This window comes from Fundulus heteroclitus, chromosome 14 (assembly GCF_011125445.2).
Source record: "Fundulus heteroclitus isolate FHET01 chromosome 14, MU-UCD_Fhet_4.1, whole genome shotgun sequence".
Classification (NCBI taxonomy): Eukaryota; Metazoa; Chordata; class Actinopteri; order Cyprinodontiformes; family Fundulidae; genus Fundulus; species Fundulus heteroclitus.
In genome coordinates this window covers 32507072-32534209 of record NC_046374.1, presented here as the reverse complement: position 1 = coordinate 32534209, position 27138 = coordinate 32507072, and the positions used below count along the sequence as shown (strand labels likewise).

Here is a 27138-nt window from a genome sequence, read left to right as displayed (position 1 = left end):
CTATTATCTATAGCCACTTATCCATGCAGGGATGTCCAGCGCTCTGGTGTTTCTAGATCTAAGCTGCAGCCTGATGTCTGCAGCATTTCAGAACTGAACCTCTACTCTGCAGACTTCTTTCCTCCTCTGGTTTAGTTGAGATGTTTCTACAACGACATGCTCTGGCCTGAACATTGTTGTACCTTTCTTAATCTCCAAGCTTATCCCCCTGCATAAATGTTGTGTCGTCATATGTGCTTTTCTCGTGCAAGGTTTTTTGACATCTCAAACTGTATCCTGGAATAGGATAAAGTGTGAACTATGTATTTTTTTCCTCTCCCTCCCCAAATGTGGCTCCAATCATTTCACAGAGTTGTATGTGATGAATGGTTGTACTGGAACTGTAATTTCCCTCTGGGATTATTAAAGTATTTCTGATCTGATCCGATCTTTCCTCCCTCGATAAAATCTCATTTCGCTGTCTTCAGGATTGATTTGCTATGATTCTTCAACCAGAGACATTTTTTAAAACATTCTCACAATCAGCACGATCCCCCACTCAGTTACCAGAACACCACAGATTATTTGCTGAATGAAATGTGCTGGTAAGTATATAAATAATTGATAGTTTTTCATCATCTTAATCACACATTGTTCATCAGAGAATAAATTCAGCAAATATCCCACAAATACTTCTTGGTTAGAAAAGGCTGAGGTCCGAAAGCATGGAGGTCAGAACCACAAATGTTCTGGTGATCTTTGTGCTGGAGATCAGTAAACATTTATGTGGACAAATGAAATGTTTTGCATCAAGGTAACTTCAGTGACTGCAGCAGAAGAACAAATCTCTCTTCCAGCTCCTGTGAAGTGTTCAGTTTCTAATGAAACAGTAAAGTGAACAATACATCCCTCCATCACTCAGGACACAGAGGTCTCACTCTGTCTGAATTCCTGCTGCAGTCAGCAGGAAACTTTCTTCATTTCTACCTGATGGTCTGAAGGGTTTAGTGTTGGTGGAGATCTGATCACTGTTCATGTAGATTTAGCAGAAAACAACAGTCCCTCCACCTTTTGAGGCTTTCTGTCTGCTGCTGATGGGAATCTCCTACTAACCTGTTTGCACCTTTAACTGGGTTATTTGTCTCATCATTAGACTGAACTTTGATCACTTCTGACTCATCAAGTGAGAATGCTATACAGCATTCTCACTATACTACTATACTACTACTGCTGCTGCTACTACAACTACCACTGATACTACTACTACTACTACTACTACTGATACAACAACAACTACTACTGCTGCTACTACTAATAATCATACTATTTCTACTACTACTACTACTGCTACTACAACTACTACCACCACTACTACTACTACTAATACTGATACTACTGCTACTACTACTACTACTACTGCTACTACTACTACTACTAATACTACTACTACTAATACTACTGACACTACTACTACTACTGACACTACTACTACTACTGCTACTACTACTAGTACTACCAATACCACTTTTACTATTACTACTACTACTGCTACTACTACTACTACTACTACTACTACTACCGATACTACTACTACTGCTAATACTACTACTATTACTACTTATACTACAACTACTACAACTGATACTACTACTTCTACCGATACTACTGATACTACTACTACTACTACTGCTACTACTACTACTACCACCACTACTACTACTACTAATACTGATACTACTGCTACTACTACTACTACTACTACTAATACTACTGACACTACTACTACTACTGACACTACTACTACTACTGCTACTACTACTAGTACTACCAATACCACTTTTACTATTACTACTACTACTGTTACTACTACTACTACTACTACCGATACTACTACTACTGCTGATACTACTACTATTACTACTTATACTACAACTACTACAACTGATACTACTACTTCTACCGATACTACTGATACTACTACTACTACTACTGCTACTACTACTACTACTACTGATACAACAACAACAACTACTACTACTACTACTAATGATACTACTACTACTGATACTACTACTACTACTACTACTGGTACTACTACTGATACTACTACTACTACTACTACTGATACTGCTGCTACAACTACTGATACTACTCCTACTCCTACTACTGATACTACTACTACTACTACTACTACTGATACTACTGATATTACTACTACTACTACTGATACTACTACTACTACAAATTCCTTCAAATTCTTTAAAAACTGAAACTCATGATACTACTACTGATACTACTACTGATTCTAATACTACTACCACTACTGATACTACTATTGCTGCTACTACTACTACTACTACTACTACTACTGATACTACTACTACTACTACTACTACTGCTGCTACTAATACTACTACCACTACTACTACTGATATTACTACTACTAATGATACTACTACTGCTACTAATACTACTACCACTACTACTACTGATACTAACTTTCAAATATCCTTCAACTATTTTCAACTAGTTCAGTTTTTTCACAACATTCTTCTAATCATGTTTTCATGTTAAAATTTGTTCTTTTATTTCATTTCACCTAGTTTTTTCTCTTCTTCAAAGATCTTATGCATCTTTTCCTCAATCATTCTGCAGATTAGCATTTTCACTGCTGTTTCGCAGGAACAGCTTATTCTAGTTGGGTTTCATTTCTGGGTTTTAATCATGTTCACCTTTGACCTTGTGTGGTTCGGATTATAGTTCAGAGGTCAATCACAGTAAGAATCTGATTCATTGGCTGAAAATTTAGAAATGAGTAAAAATGATGGATTCTACAAAATGCACCTATTAAAGTGAAAGTAATAATTGTGTCAAAAGAATGATTAATTTAATAAATGTTTGCCGTTTTAACAATTGTGAAAAAGCTGGAATAAATAGTGGAGCTCTTTGATCAACCAGAGGAGAGAGAAATCCCTCATTACATCAATTTGAGTTTGTTGACTAATTGAAGAAAGTTGTCTGGCAGGTTATTATTTGTGAAGGTGCTATAAGTGGTTCAACTGGTTGAAATGCGTCATGCAGCTAAAAGCTGTTATGTTTGAAGTTCAGACATGACTGCTTCTGCCATATTTAGCTTCTAAGTTGATCAAACTGACAAGAGGATTTGCAAGGAATGCTCTAATTGGATGAAAGACACATGTCGGTTATTGGTGGGTGGTGTTATTCAGGTTAGTCAAGTTTTCCAGTTTGTCAAGGGTTGAGCACCGAGCAGTTAGAGCAGAAGAATGAGAGTTGTGTCGTGTGTGATCAGGTTGGTGGGACTATTTTATGAAATACGTAACAGAGTTCAGTCTCACGGAGCACCATTGGACTCAAAGGAATAGGGACCATAGGTATGTCTTATATACTTGATTTGTTTCTTGTTTTATTGTTGATCACATCTGTGGATCACATTTGTGGATCAGAGAGAAAAATGAAGGATCAGACTGACATCCATCTGTAGCCTCATTGACTGCTGATGGTTTTAATCCTGAACTTTACTTCATGATCTCCCTCAGTGAATCATTCATTGTTTCATCTTCAGAGAAACCAGGGAGTGCAGAGAATCAGCTGCTCCGGTTAGTTTTTGTTTGTTCACCCTTTCATTCATTCATGCTCCCTTTAGTGCCACATGTTTCTGTTTCTGTTATCTATTCTTCCTGTTTTCTGTTTTTTGGGCTGGCTGTTTTCCACTTTCTGCTCTGCTCTGATCCATTCAGGTCGTTGGGGGAGCAGCTACACCTGCGCTGACTTTAACTACCTGCCTGGTCTTCACCTGTGACCCTGCCTATTTAAACCTGCCTCTCTCCGCCAGTAGCTACCAGATTGTCTTCAAGTTTATGTGCGTTGATATTCAGTGTTCATCTTCGTATTGCTTGTTTAGGACCCTGTTCTGTTTTCTGAAATCTCCTTTCTTGCTTTGCCCTCATTGGATTCCTCTATGGCTTTCTGATTTGCGTCACTACCTTAGACGTTTGGTGCTTTTTGATTCCTGCCTCGTCTTTTGGACATTCCTGTCTGTTCAGCCCATCATTGTCATTGTGATCAGCCTGACATCTGTACATTCTGTCTCCTCCCTGCACCACTTTTTTTTATTTGGTTTATTTTTTCCCAGTAAACTTTTTAAGCTCAACAGTGTGTCCAGCTGATTTACCAGGTTCTGTTTGGCTCTTAATTACGATTTCATCCCTTCCATCCACATTCACCCAGAAACAAAACATTATTAGGATCATTTTAGTTTTCTTTTTTTTTTACTAGTTTTCAAAAAAACTAGAAGAGATTTCAACATCAATAGATAAAAAGCAATATTTGGTAATCTGATGTGCAAAGTATTAGTTTTGGGGTACCACAGGGCTCAGTGCATGGACCCCTACTTTTCCTTATGTATATGAATGATATTACTATTATTTCTAAATTATTTCAGTGCATTCAATTTTCAAATGTAGCACCTTTTTTACTCTGGAGACAATATAAAAAACTGTTGTAGATAGTTAGAACCTCATTTCTAAAAGAATGGTTCAATAGAGCCAGACTGTCCTTAACTATTGGTAAAAGAAAGTTTGCTATTTTGCAGCAGCAGAAAAAGTGTTGATGAACAACTGTATGTTGAAGGATTTAAGTACAGAAACCAAAATAAAAAAAATTGGCTGTTCTGATTGATGAACATCTGTTATATAAATCATATAAAAGGTAAATTATCTAAAACTATTGCTGCAATAAATAAGTTCAAGGATATTTTGAAAAAAAAAGTTGTAAATATTGTACAACTCATTGATTGTACCATATCTGACTAGTGTCATGGTAGCGTCTGTAAAACATATATGAATTCAGTCTAGCCCTTACAGAAAAGAGCTGTGAGAATTATTAGTGGAAGTAGATATAGAGATCATATAAATCCATTATTTATACAGTTAAATGTATTGGAATTTAAGGAGTTGATTGAAATTGGTATTTTAAAATTTCTGTATTATGCTCACAAGAAAACGTTACCAAAAAACATTCAACCCAGGTTTATTAAAAGAGAAAGTAAATATAATTTAAAAGGAACTGAGCTCTTAAAAAATAGATGTCGCTGTGCTGATGGAAAAATTTATTTCAATTAAAGGTGTTAATTTGTGGAATGATCTTGACAGTGATCAGCAGTTTTGCTCTTTATGTCCAAGTTTCTGACTGAAACCTCAGAGTTCAGAGAGAAAATGTTTTGGTGAGCAGCAGTGTCTGATAAAGAGGTTAATAATGAGGATTAGCTGTTGAATGACTGGATGAAGTCAGACTGTAGATGTTGCTGGTTGTGTGTTGCTGATGCTGGAGCTGATGTGTTGCTGACTCTCCTCCTCTGTCTCCTCTCACAGGGAGAAGATGATCTGCAGGATCCTGCTGCTCATCATCCTCAACTCATGTCTCTGTGGTCAGTTTCCATCTTCTCTTTGTTCAGTCTAAATCCATCAATAATCAGTGAAAAGTCTGTCAGTGAAGGGAACACTTCAATCCTCCAGCTGCATCTGATCAAGCAGTTTGACTTGAAGAGCATCAAGCAGAGCTCTGACAGTACATCAACCACAATACTTATGATAATAATATTAAGCTTTTTTTTAAAAACGCACCTTTCAGAGCACTCAAAAACTCTGTAAGGAACCTGCAAACAATAAAAGTTACAGTGAACAAGTTCAGCAGTGAACAGCTCAGTGCCTTAAATGAGCAGTAGCAATATTTCACCACTAGGTGGGTCTTGAGGACTTTGAAAACAAGATGTATGACAAACTATGCCTCTGTCTACTGCTGCATAACAGAGTGGGTGGAAAAAATGGAAACACATAAGTGTCGGTACTCCGACTTTTTTTCTTGGGTAGGGTTGTGAGGTGTTGACATCTCTCCAGGCTCTCCCTCATTGTGACTAAAATACTTCTGTTTATTTATAAATCACTGTTGCTGCTGTTATCAACCCTCCAGACCAACCAGATCTTCTGGTTCTGGTCTACTCTGCATACCCAGAACCATAGACATTATATAAGTAGACGCCTCATTGGGCGCAGGTTTGTACGTCGACGTCACCGGCATATTGTATGTGACAGGAAGTAGTGAATGTCTATGTTCCCTGTGTATATGTTTAAAGTATTCAGATAGAAAGGTATAAATGGAGTTTATAAATACTTGTAAAAAAATATAGACATTAGTGCATAGAGATATGTATATATATATATATATATATAGGAGAGAGAGAGAGAGATATGTGTATGTGTTATGAATATAAAAAATTTCATTATTTTATAAAGTCCTGTGAACCTTTTAAGATCTGGTATAGACACAGATTAGCAACAGACTTTTTTGGGGAGTATTAAAAAGATAAAACTACTAATATGAGAAAAAGTCAGAGGAAGATAAAATTAAAAAAAAGGCTAAAGTGGTAATATTATGGGAAAAATGTCATGTTATGACAATTAAGGGGAACATTTCCAGAATAGTCAGTTTGCAGAACTATCTTAGCCCTGGTGTAATAGGGCCAGGTTAGATTCTTATAATTATTTTTATTCTTTACGAGAAAGGTTATACTCCCTCTGATACTGTTTAAGTGACTCAGTATAACTACAGATTTGCCACATTCAACATGGCGACATAGGCAGAACCCAGCATAGACAGAACCCGTCCAACGAGGCGTCTACGTTTATAGTGTCAATGCCCAGAACCAGAACCAAACACGAAGAAGCAGCATTCAGCTTCTATGCTCCAAAGATCTGGAACAAACTTCCAGAAAACTGTATATCAGCTGAACTTCCTTTAAATCTTTCAGCCATAATGACAGAAACATTGACCAACATATCTGTTGTGTATTGATGTTTTCACCTGAAACAATTTAATGTTTGTTCATAGTCTCACAACCAGGGACTGTTTCAATGTGTTTATGATGTTTTTATGTTTTCATGATGAAACGCACTGAAATGTGCTACAAATAAACTTGATTTGACTTGATTTGGTGCACCCCCTCCATGAGCCCAATATGTATGGAGGGTTAAAGGGGACAATATTAAATAAATGAATATATCATGAAAGAAATAAAGACAAATATAACATGAAATAAATAAATGTACCATGAAATAATGAATTGTAAAACGGAATAAATAAATCAATAAATATACTGTTAAATACATTAAATTATTAAATAAACATTCAATTATAAAATTATTATATAAACAACTTCTTTATTTATTACATCATTAAACAATTAAATGTACCATTAAATTATGAAATGTAAAATTAAATATTTAAATGTGCCATTGCATAATTTAAAATGCCTATTAAATTCTGACATTACTTAATATATACATTCAATTGTTTCACGCTGTATTTATTTCTTCCGTGTCGTTGAGCAGCAGACTTATGAAATTATTTAAACTGTCATCTTCATCCATCAAATGATAAATGGAAAAGTAACAAAGACATGAGAACTGATTCCATGTTCAGCTTGTAACATCTGCTCTATTTCAAACAGGATTTACTCTGAACAGCAGCGTTGAAGTCTGTTAATCTAAAATAATTTGCAAAAGCTCTGCAGACCTTGAGGATCTTTGGTTTTACTAAGCTCTTCCTTATGAATCTCTCGAGAGGATAAAACTTTTTAAGTTTACACAGTTCAGTTTCCTCTGGAGAGTCAAACATTTATGATTAATTTATCTACTTACTTATTGCTTCTGTTCTGAAAATGAATCATTAATATTGGGAAGCTATTTCAGAAATAAAGAGAAACACAGTGACAAATTTTGTATTATTGTTCATTTCCATGTTGGGGGCACCACACAGCATTTGTCCTTAGGACACCCAAATGGCTGGCCCCGCCCCTGCTGAGGCCTGCTGATGTGAGGCGAGGTGGAGACTAAGAAAGCATCAAGTGAATTTGGCATACATCAAAGAAAGAGATGGGTGTCATCTGCATAACAGTGAAAATGAATGTTGAATTTCAAGAAGATATTGCCGATAGGAAGAATGTAAATAGTGAAAAGTAAGGGTCCCAGTACGAAGACCTGAACCAAGGACCTGCTTGTAGCCAGGCAGCAGTGCTAGCAGCTGCTCCAGCCTGCAGCCCTACAGAGAGTCCATGGATTGATAGAAAGCCTCCATGTTGCAGTAGTTCTGGAGAACTGAGCCTGTTCAGCTTTAATGTGTCTCTGGGGGACGTTGCTTTAGTGCTTTTAGATCAGGGAACTGATTTTTCACCACTCTTTATTCTGCTGTTCACACTAAATTCAGAGCTGAACCAGAACCAGAACCAGATCCACTAGAGACAGAACCACAGTTTCTCTGGCAGAAGATGATGGAGAGCTAACAGCTGATGATGATGATGATGATGATGATGATGATGATGAGAGCATAAATCCTCTTCATCTTTTGTCCTCCAGCAGCTGCTGCTGTCGCCCAACCTCAGAGACCGGCTCTGGATCCAGAACCACGTGGTCCACGAAGGACCCGCCTCTACGGTGTATTCCGACCGACAGCAGCACCCCCTCCTGATGACCCCCCAACTCAGAGACCGACTCTTGATCAAAAACCAGAACATACTGGCATCTATGTTTTCCTGGGACTGACAGCAGCCATAGCAGTAGCGGCAGCAGCTCTGGTGATGAAACGTCACTTCTGTTCGGGGTTATGGTGGTGCAGCAGTTTGGGAGTACTGTAGTGTAAAACGCTTTGGGGTCATCGGACCTGATAAAGATACAAGCCATTTACCATTCTTATTTACCATTTACTAGTTTAAAATATAATCAGGACCGCTGCTACACAGATGGCTTCTTACTGGGATTTAAATGACATGTTCTAAAATAAAACCTTTTTTGGACTTTATTACAAGATACCAATTTAATGCCTCCCAGATTAAATGGTTAAGAAGTTTATTTTTTTAAGGACTCTGGTCCAACGAGGACAATTTCTGTCTTGTCAGAATTTAAAAGCAGAAAATTTAAAGTCATCCAGGTTTTGATGTCATCAAGACATGCCTGTAGGCTAAGCAATTGACTAATAACTAATTCCCAGTTAGCATAACTGCATTTATTATTGACGTTATTTTCTTGGATTTATTTTCATGTATTTTCAGCATGATGTTTGCATTAAAAGAGAAGTGGGAAAATATCTTTAATGTCCCCATAATATTGAGGTAAACCCATTAATCTCATCATCATTTTCAGCAATAATAAGACTTAATTCCCTTAACTGTCCTCATAGCCTTATTTGCTTTTCTTCCAAAGTTCATAGAGGAATGTTAATTGAATTATTAAAACCTGAGGTATTAAAATCACCTCTGACCGATCTTCAAAACATGTAAGCAGCTGTACTCAAGGAGAGGACGGCTTCACTCTACTCTGGTAAATGAAAGCCAAAGCTTACACTGCCACTTTTAGTGCAAAAAGCAAAACTAATTGTTTTTGTTGTAAAATTCAACACAATGCATAACATCTGAAGATTGGTTTAGGAGGATTTGGTTTTTATCCTGTGTTCTTTGTAGTCTTTAACCTTTCACTTTTCAGTTTTTAGTCTGGAGGTCTTAAAATCAACGTGCTTTAATAATCAATTTTAAATTTACTCCTGCTTTCAAAGCAGCAGCTTCAAACCAAGCTGACTAACAACCATCTAGTTCATCTTCACATTCTGAGTTATCAAGAATGGAGATCTAGTAGATTTCTGCTTAATGATTCAGTCTCAAAATTAATCTTACATAATATTTAGTATTTCTACATTTCTGTTAGAGACTCCCAGATTATATGTTGTATATTCCTTATAGAAGATAATCAGACATAGTTTTGTTTTTATCATGAGGCCTTAGATCTGTGAGGCCTGAGAGTCGGCTTGAATCAGTTAATAGAGTCGAAACCTTAATTATCTTAAGTATCTCTTACTATACAAATAAAATAAAAAAAAAAGCACCAAATTCATACACAACAGGAAAACTGTTGTGAGCCAATCTATTCCCAGGATTTCCCAGGTTGTGGTTTCAGGTTTTCTCTCAGGTTCAGGCTGTTTGTTCCCTGCTGTAAAGAAATCAAACATATCAGGTTTAATCAGGATATCTTCAAACATTTTACAGACACAATTAGTTTCACGGGCTGCACAGTGTTTCAGTGGGTAGCACTGTTGCCTTGCAGCAAGAAGGTCCTGGGTTCGAGTCCAACCCTGGCTCTGTCTGCATGGAGTTTGCATGTTCTCCCTGTGCATAATTAGGTTCTCTCCATTGTACTCCAGCTTCCTCCCACAGTCCAAAAACTGTTGGGTTAATTGGTCTCTCTAAATAGTCATTATTGTGTGTGAATGGTTGTTCACACACAGAGACACTCTCTGTCTCTGTGTTGCCCTGCGACAGACTGGCGACCTGTCCAGCTGGAACATGGGAGTCTTTAAGCTACATCTCTAGAGCTTTCTGTCCCATGATGCTCTCTGTGCTGTCAGAGCTCTGCTTGATGCTCTTCAAGTCAAACTGCTTGATCAGATGCAGCTGGAGGATTGAAGTGTTCCCTTCACTGACAGACTTTTCACTGATTATTGATGGATTTAGACTGAACAAAGAGAAGATGGAAACTGACCACAGAGACATGAGTTGAGGATGATGAGCAGCAGGATCCTGCAGATCATCTTCTCCCTGTGAGAGGAGACAGAGGAGGAGAGTCAGCAACACATCAGCTCCAGCATCAGCAACACACAACCAGCAACATCTACAGTCTGACTTCATCCAGTCATTCAGCAGCTAATCCTCATTATTAACCTCTTTATCAGACACTGCTGCTCACCAAAACACTTTCTCTCTGAACTCTGAGGTTTCAGTCAGAAACTTGGACATAAAGAGCAAAACTGCTGAGTCAGGACTTGATGAAGGGGAGAAATCAGCAGCAGCCCAGCTGGGTTCTACTGGACCAGAACCACATCAGTTAAAGCAGGTTTTACTAAGTCCTCATGAAGGTTTGTTTCTGGCTGATGGAGGTAGGAAAGCATGGATGAAAACAAATGGATCCATAAACATTGTTAGAAAGGCCGCTTGTGCACATGCGCCACTCAAAACATTCCAGTAGCAGACTTGTGTGCATTGTGTGCGTAATTGACAGAAAGTGTAAGTTATGCCAAGTGTTTTAAACCAGTTTCTGTTTAGACTTTTGGTTCATATTTGATAAACCTGTTCGACCGGTGGTTTGAAACGGTGTTACAGTTTGACACAGCCTTTTTTTATCTTTCACATTGTAATCTGCAAATAATGCTGGGTTATTCCTTAGTTATATCTGCGTTTACATTTAAATAATGCCAACAAGTGGATGGGATGTTATTTTGACATGAGTGAACGATAGTGTGGTGCGTTGTCGCATCTAAGAGAGAAGGCGGAGTTTTATCGAGTTTCCTCTCTAATGCATGGAGAAAATTCCAGACAGCCTGGTGCTAATCCAGGTGTAAATATATTTGGCCACTGGATGGGAGCATTGTATTATTTTTAATCAGGAATGTTATGTTTAGCCACATGCAGATGTGTCTGAGGATCGGTTTTACCTGTATTTGACAATTCGATGTAAATTAATTATGCAAATTAGTATTTTATAGTAAGGATAATACTTCTTTATTTTTATTCCAGACAACACTTACATATGTGTCAAAAAGATGCAAGTTGAAGTCCTTCTGCCTCATGTTAATAACCAAGCAACTAAGCAGGAACATACGTTGTACCCAGTTGTGCTATGCTGTGCTGTGATGACCTTAAATTTAAAGTAAATTAGCGGACTTTGAGATCTCTCTGCTTCCTTTGTGGATGCTGGTAGCTAAAGACAGACAGGCGAGGGGTTGTTTTAGGTTGGTTGAAGACAGGACAGCCAATGTGTTCTGGACCACCTGAATGGTAAAAATGCTAAATTAGCAGAACTTATATAGTGCTTTTTCAATCAAAATGACCACTCAAAGCACTTCACACTAGAGCCACATTCACCCAATCACACACACATTCATAACCCTTCAGTAGGTAACTTGGGGTAAAGTGCCTCACCCAGGGGCACATCAGCATGTGACAGGGGGAAGCTGGAATCAAACCCTAAATCTTTCAATTACAAGAAATCCATTCTACCCATTGAGCCACAGTCGCCATCTGAAGAGGTCTTACAGCAGCAGCTGGAAGACCAGTTAGGAGTTGGTCAAGTTGGAGATGATCATGGACTACATTCAATATTAACCATAAAAATAGTAATAACAACAACAACAACAATAATAATAATAATAATAATAATAATAATAATAATAATAATAATAATAATACTCAATAATACTCATAATAATAACAGTAATTTTCCATCATTATTTTCCTGCTATAGATGACATTTTAGATAAAGTTTTTTTCTGCTGGTATATGTGTATACCAGTAAATTATACTTTACATGTTCATATAAAGTACAATAAAATCCAAAGATTAATTTTAAACTCATACACAGGTACGCACTAAACAAATGAAAAATGGAGTAGTTGTATTTATTTTCCAGTTCCTGATCTCTATACATTAAACACGTGAGGAGCAGCTCAGTTACAAGAACTCAGCTGATTTACAGGAATGATCTGCTGCTGTGACTGAGTCCTTCAGGAATTTCTGAAGCAAATAGCCTCAGATTTTTGTTTTGATAAGAGTTGATGGTATGTAGGCTGATTTTAATCTAATTTCCTCGATCGTCCCTTTGTTATAGCTCAATGTGAAGTGTATGATAGAAGCAGCTGATAAAATGAGTAACTGCTAGGTTTTTACTTTAGCTGCTACTGTAACACCCACAGGATGTGCTGGTTTTTATTTTCAGAAGGCTGGCCAATAAATTCAGTTTATTAATAAAATAAATCAACTTAATTTTCCTGTAATCGACATAAGAGCTAGAAATGTGCTTCTCATTTTGGGATTGAAGTGAGATTTCTACATACCAGAGTAGTTACCAATTTAATAATCCCTGGGATTTTTTTTTATTTACTTTTGTAAATAGTTTAATACATTTGATTTTACATTAAAAGAAGCTGAACGGAGCAAAGAAAAGTCTGCAGAAACTGGACGGATTGAACTCTGAGGGTAAATCTTCTGATGGCTCCAGTTTCCACTGAGAGGCTTTTATTCAGCAGTTTAGGGCTGAAGGAAGGTCCAAATGGCTCCAGAGGAGGTTCTGTAGATGGAAATGAACTCTATGAAGTGATGGTGGCAGTCTGCTGCTCTAACATCTAGTCTTTCTAGATCTAAGCTGCAGCCTCCAGGGGCAGACACTGACTGACGCCGACTCCTGGGCCTGATGTCTGCAGCATTTCAGAGCTGAAGCTCTCCTCTGCAGACTTCTTTCCTCCTTTGGTTTAATCGATGCAGAACAACACAAGCTAGCGCTGTTTTGTACTTTTTTGCCACCCTAGGAGAGACAGACAAACGGTGACCCCCCCAACGGTCTGGTACGACCATGTCCATGTATAAACCCACTTTAACTGCAATGTAATGCCCCAGAAAGAACAACCAATGTTTTATTACATTACTCAATCTCTGTTGTATCTGTTTTTGGAAAACAATGAGTTATCATGACTGAGAAGTTTAGAAAAAGCATCATTTAACTGATTAAAAGTTTAATAAAGATGTTTAACTTTAGAAGCTGGACTGGCGATCTGTCCAGGATGTACCTCACATCTCGACCATTAACCTCTGCAGAGTCTTTTTGGAGCTGATCAGCAGCTCCTGGGAGACAAAGTAAACATCATACTAATAGAAGATCATTGTTTCTGAACTACGCTCCTGTTTTTTTATCAGTTGTTTGGATGACATGAGGCTGTCTGGAGAAAAAGACAACAGAGTTACTATGAAGCTTCTTTCTGGTCTGCAGTGACTGAAGGAGGAACTTTATGTGCAAAAGTGAAACCAAACAGGAACAGAAATGTCAACAATAATTGAATGTAGGGAGCGGCTCTGTGTCAACTAGACATAGTTGGGCTACAGCCAAGAGACAAATTAAATATTTGTGAGATCATTTTAGCAAAAAACAGAAATAATTTCTTAGATTCAGTGAAGGAGCAGAGAAATAAACTTCATGTCAAAATAAACCTGCATTTATTGAGCTCATATGAAGTCAAAGAAGAGGAAACATATCTTCTAAAAATGTTATAAATAAGAACCTAAAGCAGAGAAAAGAAAAGCTGAAGCAGCTGTTTAAAAGCTCAAACCTGATTGGACCAAAGTCTCTCTTTGCATTAATCAGCAGATATGAACCTGAAAGCAGGACCTCTCCAACCTCCATCATGATCCACCAGGTTCTCCAGCTGCAGCTTCCAGAGGAGAACCCAGACGGCTCACATGTTCACAATACAAGCTGCATGGAAAGAAGGAAAAGTCCTCAGTGGATAAATGATTTAGTGAAAATGAGTGTGGATGTTAAAAAGGTATTTATGCTGTCAGTCTGGGACCAAATGTCAGAGTTTCTCTGATATTCAGCTTCTCTGCTTCTTGACTCTGAGCTCTTTAGTTGTCGGCTTAAATCTGTTGAACTGTGGATCCTAAACACCTTTACTGAAGCATCTCTGTGGCTTGGTTCCCATTTAATGCCACGCTGAGCTGAACATCTTTCCCAATCCTTGCCTCCTTCTTTCTCTCCTCCTCCTTCATCCAGCTGCTTCAGTCTGAAGCTGCGGCTTGTTTGGAGCTGAGATCCTCAGTCAGAAGAAGCTGGAGGATCAAAAGTTGGATGTGAAGCTGCAGAGTGAAACCCATCAGATGAAGAGAAGCTGCTGCTGGGCTCACATGGAGACAGTCAATATTGAGTCTTCTTCTCTGACCATCCCTGAAACTTTAGTGTCTGCCACTTTCTACTTTCATCAAATAACTGGACACGACTAATGAGAAATGTTCTAAACCACTTAATAAAGTTTGTGAGCTTCTTGAACAACTTTTTATCTCTTCCTTTTTCTAGTAGAGATGGATGCATAGAGGAATAGTTATATAGGCCTACTTTACACATTAGTTATAGTAATGGTCTAAATGTCTGCCTCTCACATATTTTATACTTCTGGTTGTGGCAGCATTCCTGAACAGGTGAATGTGTAACTCACACAGCTTTGTGTCACAACTTGACTCTAAGGGCTGGAGTGCTGCCAGCTTTCAGAGTGGAAAAATGTGTGGGGGAGCTGCGTGTCACACATTTTTCTCCGAGTTCCATCTCTGAGAGATGGAGTGTTGCCAGCGCCCTACGGCAGTCATCAGAGAACTGCAGGTGGCGGCTTGGTGACATGATGGAGAAGTCTGCAGTGTAGAGGGTGAACATAAATGGTACCAGCACAGCTCCCTATGTTGCTCCTGTGCTGTAGATCAGCTTATCAGAGACACAGAACCGTGTCCTCACATACTGTGGTCGACCAGTGAGGGGCAGCTGAGGCTTGATGAGTTGAGTAGTCATCTGGCAATCCGACGGTTGTGGGTTCGATTCCAGCTTCCCCTTGCCTCATGTCAATGTGCCCCTGGGCAAGGCACTTAACCCGAAGTTGCATCCATACAAGGAGCTGTGTCTCAGTGAATGACTGTGTGCGCGTTAGTGAGAGCGATTGGGTTAATGTGGCTATAGTGTACAGTGCTTTGGGTGTTCAGAATGACCACTGGGAAAGTTGATGATCAACTCCTGACTGCTCCACCTTGTCTCTCAGGATTCCTGGTTGGGTGGTGTTAAACTCACTGGAGAAATCAAAGAACATGATCCTCACCGTGCTTCAAGGATTCTCCAGATGGGCCAGAACTCAGTGCAGCAGGTAAATGATGGCATCATCCACCCCGACCTCACCAGGGGGTGAAGATGGTGGAGGATCAGCCTCTCCATGTTCTTCTTCAGGTGTAATGTTGGTGCTACTGGCCTGTAGCTAAAAGCCGAAGCTTTTAAAGTTAGCGCCAAAATGCTATTAGCTTCTGGTAACTTCCGATTTCCGTTTTTTCAAATACGGTCGTTTTAAGCATAAAGCTTGCTTCGTTTCGCTCCGCCATCGTTCAATAGTGCTATGAGCCTTATTCCAGCATTAATATGGAATTTTAATGCCAATTTAAAGGCGTTTTGGTTAACTTTTTACCTGACTCCGCCAGATAGATTTGCTCCGCATATCCATCTGGAAACCTTCCGTTGAAGTAATTTTGGGAAGGGGCGAAAATACTGGTTAGCTGATTGGCCTATGTTGGTGATAGACGGGCCAAATAAACCAATCAGATTCGTCGTCACTCTGTTACGAGCGACGACGAAAACACAACCACAAGCCAAGCTACTCTTGCTGCTGCAGGTAAAGGCTCGTTAGCTCAGCAAAGAAATACTCTGTAATTCCGATAAAACTTGCTCGATAGCCACGCTAACGCTAGTTTCATCGGCTGAAGCCGCCATGTTCTTTAGACTGAACTGTCGCGCTTCCCGTTGCGTCACACCTCAACCCGCCTCAAAGCCAACGCTGATTGGACGTTCGTTTGGTGAACGGCTCCAAATTTTCTTTAACGGAGAGTATCCAGACTGATCTGCGAGTGAAACCTTGAACACTCGCGAGATCAGGATGGTCTCACGAGGCTAGTTAACTTTAGGAGTAATTTTAGCGACCGATCGCCAAAGCGACCCCTAGATCCCAGAGGTAGAATCGCATTAATAAAATCGGCCGTCCCAAAAGTTATTGATTTTAGTGAGCAAACCATTCTTCAAAATACTATTTCCTCAAATAATGTTTTGTGTAACTCGGGGTTTGCATTTTGAATGGATTGAAAACATGCCAAATGTTGTTCTGAATTAGTTAAGCTAATTTAACTCTATTCCATGCTCTTTAAATCAGATCTGCAGTGAACAGGATTCACTGAATTACTCTGCTTATGATCAACCACTTTTGTTTTGTCTTTTGTTTGTTTTTGCATGTAAATAGTTCCTTAGCTTAGTTTCTTTTTATCTTCATTTTGCTTAGTAGTTTAGTTAAGTCTCACTAGCCTAGTAGAGAGGATTTGTTAATGGAAATATTGTGTTAATTCAGATAAACAGCATTACATAGTGATGTTCTCTGGATGTTCATTTTATCTCTGTTATTAAATTCTTGAACTTGATAAGAAGTTGCCACTCCTTTATTCTATGTGTGTGCAGGTTTTGCTGTTAAAAGATCGCTAGAGCTCGAATTCATCCCTTTCAACCATTGTCCTGATGTCAGCTTAAGAACTGATTATCATCAGACAATACTTAACAGACAGTTATTTAATAAACATTAAATAACTTTAAACAGTGTATATTGGCACAACAATATATTTAATATATAAATATGAGTTTCTCACATTAGTTGTTTTAGATAATTATTGAGCTCCAGTAGAACTAAATAAAGCTTTATTGACTACAAGAATGATGTTTAGACACATGGTGTGAAGGAAATAACAGCAACAGCTTCAGTAAAACGATAGAAAATACATTTTATTTAAATGACATTAATGTTTATACAGCTTCTAAGGGTTGTCATAAAGTCTTTATAGAAAACTGGAGCAGAAACCTGGTTTCTTCATGTTTCTGCTCAGATGTCCTCAGAAGAATCCAAGTTTCTTTGCTGTTGTTCATGGTGGAGATCCTCAGTCAGACGGAGTCGTCTCTGCAGAACATCTGGACTCACTTCAGGCCTCAGGTCTAGTTTCTCCAGATGTGGAACAGCTGCTGGTTTAAACCAGAAGCTGAAGAGTCTCTGGACTTCAAACTCTGGTTCAGCCTGAGGAAAATTGACGTCACACAGACTGAGAGTCCTGAAGGATCATAGATCTGAAGATTCGCTGTCTTTTCAGCCTCCTAGGTCTCGTCCTCCTCTCCACTAAACAAACAATAGCACCGATAAAAACAGCTAAACCCAGAGTAACAAATATCCATGCAGGGTTGAAGGTTCTCCCTCGACTCTCTGGTTCTGTTCCCACAGTCTGTCTCTTAGCAGGAGCTTCTGAAAGACATTAAGAAAAGGTTTTCCATGTTTCTCATTCGAAAATAACTTGTTTGGTAAAATATTAAAATATAAAATTGAGTGGACACGTTATTGTGTCCACTCAATATTAGGATGAAATCACTAAAAATTTGAACACAAAAAACTAAATGAGGTGTTTATAGAGGCATTTTAATTATAGTGATTTTATTGTTTCATTAAACTCTAAATCTTATCCTGCAAGAAGGGAAAATTCTTACTTTTAGAAAAGTTACCCAAAACTAAAAAGACTCCCTATACAGTAACAGCAATTAAAAATAACGTGTAAACCAGACCTTTCTCCAACCATGACAGCCTGGTCAGTGTTACAGAGAAAATCCTTTTAGAAACTAGTTATTCTACCGTGAGTTAAACTCACCTGTAACATTCAGTTGAAGGCTGGCAGAACCCTGTCCATAGTCTGTGTTCACCTGACATTTATACAGACCAGAGTCTTCAGTCCTCAGTTTGGACACATGGAGTCTGATTCGTCCTTCTCTGAGGACGTCTTTGTCACTCTGGACTCGTCCTGAAAACTGTTCATCCTGAGACTCTGACACCTCAACACCATCATGGACCTGATACAGGACTAATTCTTTCCTAGGAGGTGACAAGTAGCAGTAGATGAACAGATATCTCCAGGGTCGATCAGGTGTGGTGGTGAAGGTCCACTCCAGAGTGATGCTGTGGTTCTCTTCTGCCTGATAGGAGCTCTGTGTCACATTCACTACAAATGTTGCTGCTGAGGAGACAGAGAGGGAAAGAGAGGAGCAGACACACTGAGAACTGGAACATGGGAGTCTTTAAACTACATCTCTAGAGCTTTCTGTCCCATGATGCTCTCTGTGCTGTCAGAGCTCTGCTTGATGCTCTTCAAGTCAAACTGCTTGATCAGATGCAGCTGGAGGATTGAAGTGTTCCCTTCACTGACAGACTTTTCACTGATTATTGATGGATTTAGACTGAACAAAGAGAAGATGGAAACTGACCACAGAGACATGAGTTGAGGATGATGAGCAGCAGGATCCTGCAGATCATCTTCTCCCTGTGAGAGGAGACAGAGGAGGAGAGTCAGCAACACATCAGCTCCAGCATCAGCAACACACAACCAGCAACATCTACAGTCTGACTTCATCCAGTCATTCAGCAGCTAATCCTCATTATTAACCTCTATTATCATTCTCTGCAGCTGCTGAACTTTTCATGTGTAAAAACAGCTTCTGGGTAAAATCAGTCTGTTATAATTCATGAGGAGAAAACATCAGAGAGGGAAACCTGGAAATCCCTGAGAGATCTGTTGAGTTTTCTTTCTCTTCACAGTTATTTTATCTGAAGTGTGTTAAGGTCAGAATAAACATCCATCCATTTTCTGTCCCTATTGGGGTCCCAAGGGGTGCTCCAGCGTTCAATGGGCGAGAGGCGGCGTTCACCCTGGACAGGTTGCCAGTCTGTCACAGCAGTGTTGTAGTCAAGTCACTATGCCTCGAGTCCGAGTCCTGGTTCGAGTCTCCAGTGTTCAAGTCCGAGTCAAGTCCAAGTCATAAAAAAAAATCTGAGTCGAGTCCGAGTCAAGTCCACTACTCATCCGAGTCGAGTCACTATTGATCCAAGTCGAGTCCAAGTTCCGCAGTGAAAATTAACGTTTGTTGTAGGAACATGCCGTGACGTGTGATGTATGACATGAAGCAGTAACATTCCATTTCACTAATAATTTAGATATTAAAATCATACACCAAATAATATTCTAATGAATAAAGTCTCTGAATTTAGCTAATGACTCGGACTCGAGTTCGAGTCTCGGACTCGAGTACTACAACACTGTGTCACAGGGCCAGAATAAACATTATGAAGTTTATTACTACAGTTTGCTGAGTTAGTAAACAGGACAGTTGTATAATTATTCCTGAGGAGACACAATTAAACAATATTTGAGGGTTTTGCAGAACAGGAAAGAATACATGATATTTCTTCGGGAAAGCAGACATTTCCGATCAGTTGTGATCTTGTAGCAGAGTTGTTCAAGCAAAGTATCAAAATTCATAAATTATTTCATAAAGATAATTTATATGAAAACATTTAATCACCTTTTTATTCACTTTTTTGTCAAAGCAGAAGGTTGTCTCTTCAACAGCAAGCGTCATAAATATGAAAAAGGATGCAAATTAGATAATAAGCACCCCCAAATCACCACGGCCTACAGAAAATTCTCCATATAGTATAAGTGAAATGGAAAGTCAATTCAGGTTTCATTGGTTCTCCTCAAATGAAATCACAAAACCGTAGAAAAAACAAAGCAAAGTAAACAAAAGTGAATGCAGTAGTCGGTACAGCACCAACCAGATCCCTATTGGTCTTTGTCCACCAGGTACAAAAAAATTAATCATGTTCTTTAATCTAGTGTCTCAGTAATATATTAGAATCAATTTCTGAAACAGATTCACTAGATGAACACAGTTTAGATTGTTTTTCTAAGCTCAATAAATGAACACTATAATTCAGATGTTTCCCATTCTGTATAATATGTTAAAAACATCAATAATTATCAAGCTGCAAATTATTGTTTCCTTACAGTTTCTCCACATCCTGAGCAAACTGTCAGGTTAAAAAGTGACTAACATTAAAATTAAACAGACTGACCTGAGGAGGATCCAGCTGTTCAGCACCGATGTCTACTGAAGAGGAAAGCAGGAAACACTGAGCTCTACCTTAGAGGGAGGAGGAGGAAGAGGAGGAAGTTTTTAGAAAAATATTCTTCCTCTTTCTGTGACGTCATACTCCTGTAACTGCAGGATTATTTTAATATGAAGTGAATTTTCCTGCACGTTCATTGAATCTTAGAAATTCTTTCTTTTTCTTTTTTTTCCTAAAATGATCTCAGAAATATTTTTTTGTCTCTTCGCTGAAACCAAACTATGTCCAGTTGACACAGAGCTGCTCTCTGCAGTCATTGTTGGTATTTCTGTTCCTGTATGGTTTCACTTTTGCACATTAAGCTCCTCCTTCAGTCTCTGCAGACCAGAAAGAAGCTTCATTGTGAACTTCAGTGACTGCAGCAGAAGAACAAATCTCTCTTCCAGCTCCTCTGAAGTGTTCAGTTTCTAATGAAACAGTAAAGTGAACAATACATCCCTCCATCACTCAGGACACAGAGGTCTCACTCTGTCTGAATTTCTGCTGCAGTCAGCAGGAAACTTTCTTCATTTCTACCTGATGGTCTGAAGGGTTTAGTGTTGGTGGAGATCTGATCACTGTTCATGTAGATTTAGCAGAAAACAACAGTCCATCCACCTTTTGATTTCAGCAGCTTGGGGAAGTGGCTTCTGGGCCGGCTTTTCGGCTCTGCGTTGTCTGGAAACAGCTCCGTCTGGAGTCCGCTGAGAAAGCAAAACAAAGCTGGCGTAGATGGATTTGTTCACTTCGGCATCTGTTTTTAAGCAGAAGTGAGAGTCTTATCTTTCAATCGGCTGGCAGTTTCTCCCGATGCCTGGGAGGAATTGAGTTTCAAAGAGGCTCATTTTTACTCAGCTCGTGGCCTCTTTGCATGGCTCCTTTAGAGTCCCAGGAAGGAGTAGAATGAGAGAGATAGTCTGTGGGAACAAGGTTATATAGCATGGAACCCTGCTGAGAGGGGAGGTCCTTTGTGCCTGTGAGGGTCCCAAACTCCTCTTAATTCAATCTGATTTTATTTTCTCATCATGTCTTATGGCACTACATTGTCTTAAAGCTGTTTGAACTGATGCATTTTGTTACTGAGCATAGAGCTCTTTATATGCTTCAGTTCCTCTGTTTATAATGTTAACATTTTGTTGATAAATCTATTTTTTTATAGACAGAAGTAGAGAAGAGGCATAAAGTCATATTATTAATGGAGTTTAAAATGTTAAGTTACACTCGTCTTCATCATCAGTGAGAGCAGAAACAGCGTTAAAGGAGACCAGCAGAGCTTCACATCATCCACCTTGGACCAGTTCAGAGAGCTCAGTGATCAGATCTGTTCTCTTTGGTTCTGGTTCTGGTTCTGGTTCTGGTTCTGACAGCAGACCTGAAATTAAAGACGGAGGCCCAAACATCATCAGTCCAAGACAACTAACCCGGAGGAGGAGATGGCAGCTGTTGTGATGCAATCACAGGAGGCCATAAACCAGGTTATCATTTATTCTTCCAGTTCCCACAGAGTCCATCAGATTCTTGCCTCTGGTTCTGATTTCCTTCCAGAAAACTCCAGAAAGATCCAATAAGCCGTCATTCAACTTTATATGATGACTGATGATGGTTCATGGTCAGATAAACTGATCCAGGGTCAGAAACTGTTGTCCTCTGTCCTTCTCATCACTCCTGAGCTCCATGATTCCTGCATTAAATGAGTCTGGAGACACTAGAGAGGAGCCTTACTGCGCCCTCTGGTGCTGAAAAGGTGCTATAACAGAAATATAATAGTCTCAAAATAGAGCAGAAAACCAGTGGCGGCTGGTGAAAAAAATCTTGGTGGGGCTGGCTAATGGATTTCCCTGCCTAACCCAGTACATGCATTTAAATTAAAAGTCAGAAAATTACTACGATTCCACAATAAGCATTTAATTCATAAAAAAACATTGTTCATGTTAAGATGTTCATAATGTCCTCAATTGTAATACCAAGAATGTGGTATTGTTTTGTTCGAGCATAAGCCACAAGGGGGCACTAAGGTGCAAGCTGAAGAGGACGAGTTTGCATTACTGTTTTGTTTGTCCCAAATGTTTTCCCGTACTGAATGAACGCAAGCTTGACCGGAGGGATGCTGTGTCAACTGTATGTGAAATAAATATGCGGCTAAAGACGAATCATCTCCCCTATTCTTCTTCCGAATGCAACGTTAGCTGCAAGAACAGGAGTAACGTAGCTCAACAGTTCACTAAGGATTATTTTGGTGTTTTTGTCTTATTAATCCTTTTCACAGACTCATGCCAGAGGGTTTGCATACATTGTACATGTACGTATATTATTACGAAACAAACGTTTACGTCTTGACTTAAATATATATCATAATTTTTTTTATTTATATAATGATTTAAGTAGAACAATGACTGGTGCAAAATTGAGTTGTATTTACCCGAGATAAAGTGTAGACTGCAAATTCTGTCGTGGTATGATGGCTCCCACAATCGATTGGGATTGTCTGCCTGCATCCTTTTCACTGAAATTATCCATTTCTTTCTTCTTTATTCGTCCTTCGGTAAACGAAAGAAACATACATCCGACAATTTGGAATGCCTCTCTGTGCAACAGGGAGCACAACAAGTCGTAGGCATTGTTTAGATTCCAAAAATAAACTAAAAGTACACTCTAAATCACCCGTTTTGTCACAACGCGGATGTAGCGCGTGACGTCACTCGTGAACTGGTCTATACACCTATCACTGTGTAGCAAGTGAAATCAAAAAAATTATTTTAAGATTAAAGGGAGTCTTTGTCTCATTGGGATGAGGAATTGTGTTTGATCCATTACGATTAAGCGATTGATCTGGAAGCCAGAGAAACACTGAACCAGAGATGGACACTGCTGACAGCGTTCTCATCAGTGGCTCTGGGACTAAAAGAGGCCTGAAGTTTTTCCTGAGGAGGTTAGTGAGGTTGGTGTGTTCTGAAGGAACCAGACAAAGCAGGGTTCCTTGAAAAGGAAAGAAAAACCTCACAGTACTCTGATGTTCCAGATTATTTCTAGAGGTTGCCAAACCGCTTTGTTAGGCTACAAGCTTCTCATCATTGGAAAGAGAAGAAAACATGTTTTATACATCTAATTTACCTGGACTGATCCGGAGAGACGGCATCCATCCCACCTTGGATGGTGCAGCTCTTCTTTCTAGGAATCTGGCCGGATTTATTAGTTCTCCTAAATGCTGACAACCCAGGGTCCAGACCAGGAAGCAGAGCCGTAGTTTAACACACCTCTCTGCAGCTTCTGTACTGTTACCCACCCGTTATCCTATTGAGACGGTGTCTTTCCCACGGCCAAAACTTAACAGATCAAAAACTGATCTAAAAGGAACAAATCATAAAAATCTTATACAAATCAATACGGCTCACCTGGAACCAAAAAATAAAACTATTAAATGTGGTCTATTAAATGTATGGTCTCTCCCTCCAAAGACTTTGTTAGTAAATAAATTAATTTCTGATAAACAGATTGATTTATTTTGTCTCACAGAAACCTGGCTCCAAGAGGACTACGTTAGTATAAATGAGTCAACCCCCTCCAGTTATTCAAATTTCCACATTCCCAGATCTGTGGGAAGAGGAGGAGGAGTGGCAACCATCTTTCAGTCTGATTTATTAATTAGTCCCAGGCCAATTAATAACTACAGTTCTTTTGAACATTTAACCCTCAGTTTCCCTCATCCAAACTGCAAAGCAATAAAACCTCTTCTGTTTGTTGTTTTGTATCATCCACCAGGCCCTTACACTCAGTTTTTGGATCAGTTGTCAGACCTCTTATCTGATTTGGTGTTAAATACTGACAAGGTTATTATAGTGGGGGATTTTAATATTCTTGTTGACACAGAATGTGTTAACCTTAGTGTAGCCTTTAAAACTATCCTAGATTCAATTGTTCCACACAGAACACGTGTGTGGAAAGTATCAGGTTCCTGGGCATTCACATGCCTCTGACCTATTTTGGAATGCAAACAGCTCCCACCTGGTAAAGAGGTGTTGATGCTGGAAACAGCATCAACACATCGGTTCTTGTGGTCTTAAGTCATTTCGGGGTTTCTTTTGTTATTTGATCAAGTCCTGTCCTTTGAAAGTGTACTTATTGTTTCAATCAATCCTGTTCTAAAGCCAACTAAGATCCTTTCGTTGTTACATAACCTTTTCGTGTTGGCTCTAAATGTTACTTCCCCCTAGACCATCTGGGTCATAACACTGACAATATTTAATAACCTAAACTGTATAAAGCAGCAAAACCTCCCAGAAAAGAGCCTGAACAGGTGAACGGGCTCCACAAAGCCCAGATATTTAACTAATCCAACATTTCTGCTGTTTCTGGAGCAGCAGCTCTTCCTCTTCATCCTCTTCATCACTGCTGCTTGTTCACCATTCAATACAGAAATGAAGAGGTTCTGATGTGGTTCTGGAGGGAAAACATCAGAACAAATCAAAGTGATCTGATCCAATCAGCCAGATGTTCCTCATGTTCCAGGATCAGACCTTCAGCTGGAGATGCGCTCAGTTCCTAGATTACACCACCAGGTGGCGCTCCAATACCAGCTGTGATGGGAGAACTGGTCTGAGGTCAGATTTAGTGAGGATCTAGCAGCTGGATTCTCTCTGCTGAGAGATTGAACAAAGTCCTGCTGCTGTTGTTGGAGAAACTGGACCAGAAGGAGAACTCTGCTGCTTTAGAGGAATTACTGGAAATATGGGGAAATAAAAAGAGTCTGGAAATTATTCTGGTAGATTCTGACCCATCAAGGTCCAAATCAGAATCTGCACCACATGTTGGTAAAGGAGCAGAACCTGTCTCCATCATCAGGAGGTTTCTGAGGTCAGAGTCTGAGGGAGAAGCTGCTGCAGGAAATGCTCCACCACTGTGATTTAACCTGCTCTGTCCACTAGGGGGCAGTAATTCAGGTTTCATGGCTGGGACTCCTGAGCTCCTGCAGCTAATAACAGTCCATGTTGACACAAAGTGGTTTCCACAGAGAGATGAGCTCCTCATGGATCAGATCAGTTTCCTCTCAGTGATGAAGCTAAATGTGATCTCAGAGTTCCTGACCTCCAAAATTTGATCATCTGTTTCCCTTTAAACAGCTCAGAGTCCTGTTTTCTCACAGAGGAGGACATTTGGTCTTTCTCCTCTACAATGACTTGTTACGGTGTCTGGATGTACCGATGTGACTATGTCAGCTGCTAGAGTGGACTTTCTGCTGGTTTCAGGTTTTCAGGTCCTTAAGAGACCTGATGACGTCCATCAAGAATCGTCCCAGATGATCGCCTAAAGTTTGTCTTCATGTAACGCTTAATTTCTTTTCGTGATGAAGACGCAGATCAACCGTTAATCAGTCCTGTAATAAGTCCAACACTGAGTTTCAACACAGAACCATTTGGACCTGAGTTTGTTTCAGATGTTTTCATGGAAAGTTGCAGCTTTCATGTCTCCTGAGAGGAGCTGAGATTTCTAAGCAGCTTTCAGGTGGTATGAAATGAGGACAAACTACGACCCTAAAGCTGATCATCAGACTTCAATACACCCAATAGGTCTGGTGTTGCTGTTACTGTCTGCAGATGTCACACGCCTCCTTGTGCTGCTCTTGCAATTATCACCTGGTTTTATGCACATATGACTCCTCTAATTAGTGACGTTGCTACACCTATTGACTTTTTTCCAGATAGTCCTCCAGCCATGAGGAAATATCAGACTGAGTTAGAAACAAATGAAACAGGAAACTTTTACAGGCACCACTGTATCAAATCAAGCTCCCACAGACAATCGTCCTCATTCCCGCTGTTTCCACAGAGCAGCGGACTCAACTGGGTTCGGAGAACTGCCTGTTGGATCGAGGCTAAGTCTGCAGTCTAACTTCTGTGTAACCAGACGCCGGAGTAAAGAATCCATCTATGCCAAAACCAGCCTTGCTTTTTTTCTCAGCTTTTGCAGGACCTCTGACTCAAGATGGCGTGGAGTGGTCTCCTTGCCTGGGAGGAACGCTGATCTGAAATCGCCCGCCGCAAACCGGCTCAAAGATGCATGAAAGCAGCTGCGCCAGGAAAGCTGAGTCAAGACCCTGCTTTCCCTACGCTGTGGTCCCCGATTTCCTCTGTTGCAAACCCGCAACATGGAGTTTCATACGGCCTACGACCCGGGGCCGCCTCCTAACAGCTACGTTCCGAGATAGCTGCATGCCCGCAGCTGAGATAACTGGCTTTCCCTTGGAGTAATTCAACTGCTTCCAACTGGATGCCCAAAGTGAACCCAACTGACACAGAGGCACCGACAGGTTCGACAGAGAAATAAACAGGGAAAGTTAAATGTGCATAGTTCCTTTGCTTCATTTTGCTTAGGAGTGTTAGTTAAGTTTCACTAGCCTAGTAGAGAGGATTTGTTGATTGAAATATAGTATTAATTTAGACAAGCAGCATTTTATTGTGATGTTCTCTGGGTGTTCATTTTAATTCTGTTAATAAATTCTTGAATTTGAGGAGAAGT

At 39.6% G+C, this 27138-nt stretch overlaps 3 protein-coding genes across 7 annotated transcripts in view; 2 read left to right on the top strand and 1 right to left on the bottom strand.

Moving 5' to 3' along the window:
• The window catches only part of LOC110368156 (ICOS ligand), a 502595-nt gene that overhangs the window by 266861 nt on the left and 208596 nt on the right, over window positions 1–27138 (top strand). The gene's annotated exons all lie outside the window — the stretch shown is intronic.
• Window positions 1–27138, bottom strand: part of LOC118565830 — a gene marked incomplete in the record, with an annotated part of 395980 nt that overhangs the window by 262625 nt on the left and 106217 nt on the right.
• LOC118565833 overlaps window positions 3244–27138 on the top strand; it is a 142115-nt gene continuing 118220 nt past the window's right edge. The window contains exons 1-4 of one of the 3 annotated variants that reach the window (XM_036146881.1): window positions 3244–3371; window positions 3563–3596; window positions 3738–3859; window positions 5370–5425. In XM_036146881.1, the coding sequence (XP_036002774.1) occupies window positions 3307–3371; window positions 3563–3596; window positions 3738–3859; window positions 5370–5425 (277 nt within the window). In that variant the 5' untranslated portion in view covers window positions 3244–3306. Of the gene's footprint in view, window positions 3372–3562; window positions 3597–3737; window positions 3860–5353; window positions 5426–27138 lie in introns of those variants that run through there. The other 2 variants (XR_004932631.1, XR_004932630.1) reach the window with 2 other exon arrangements.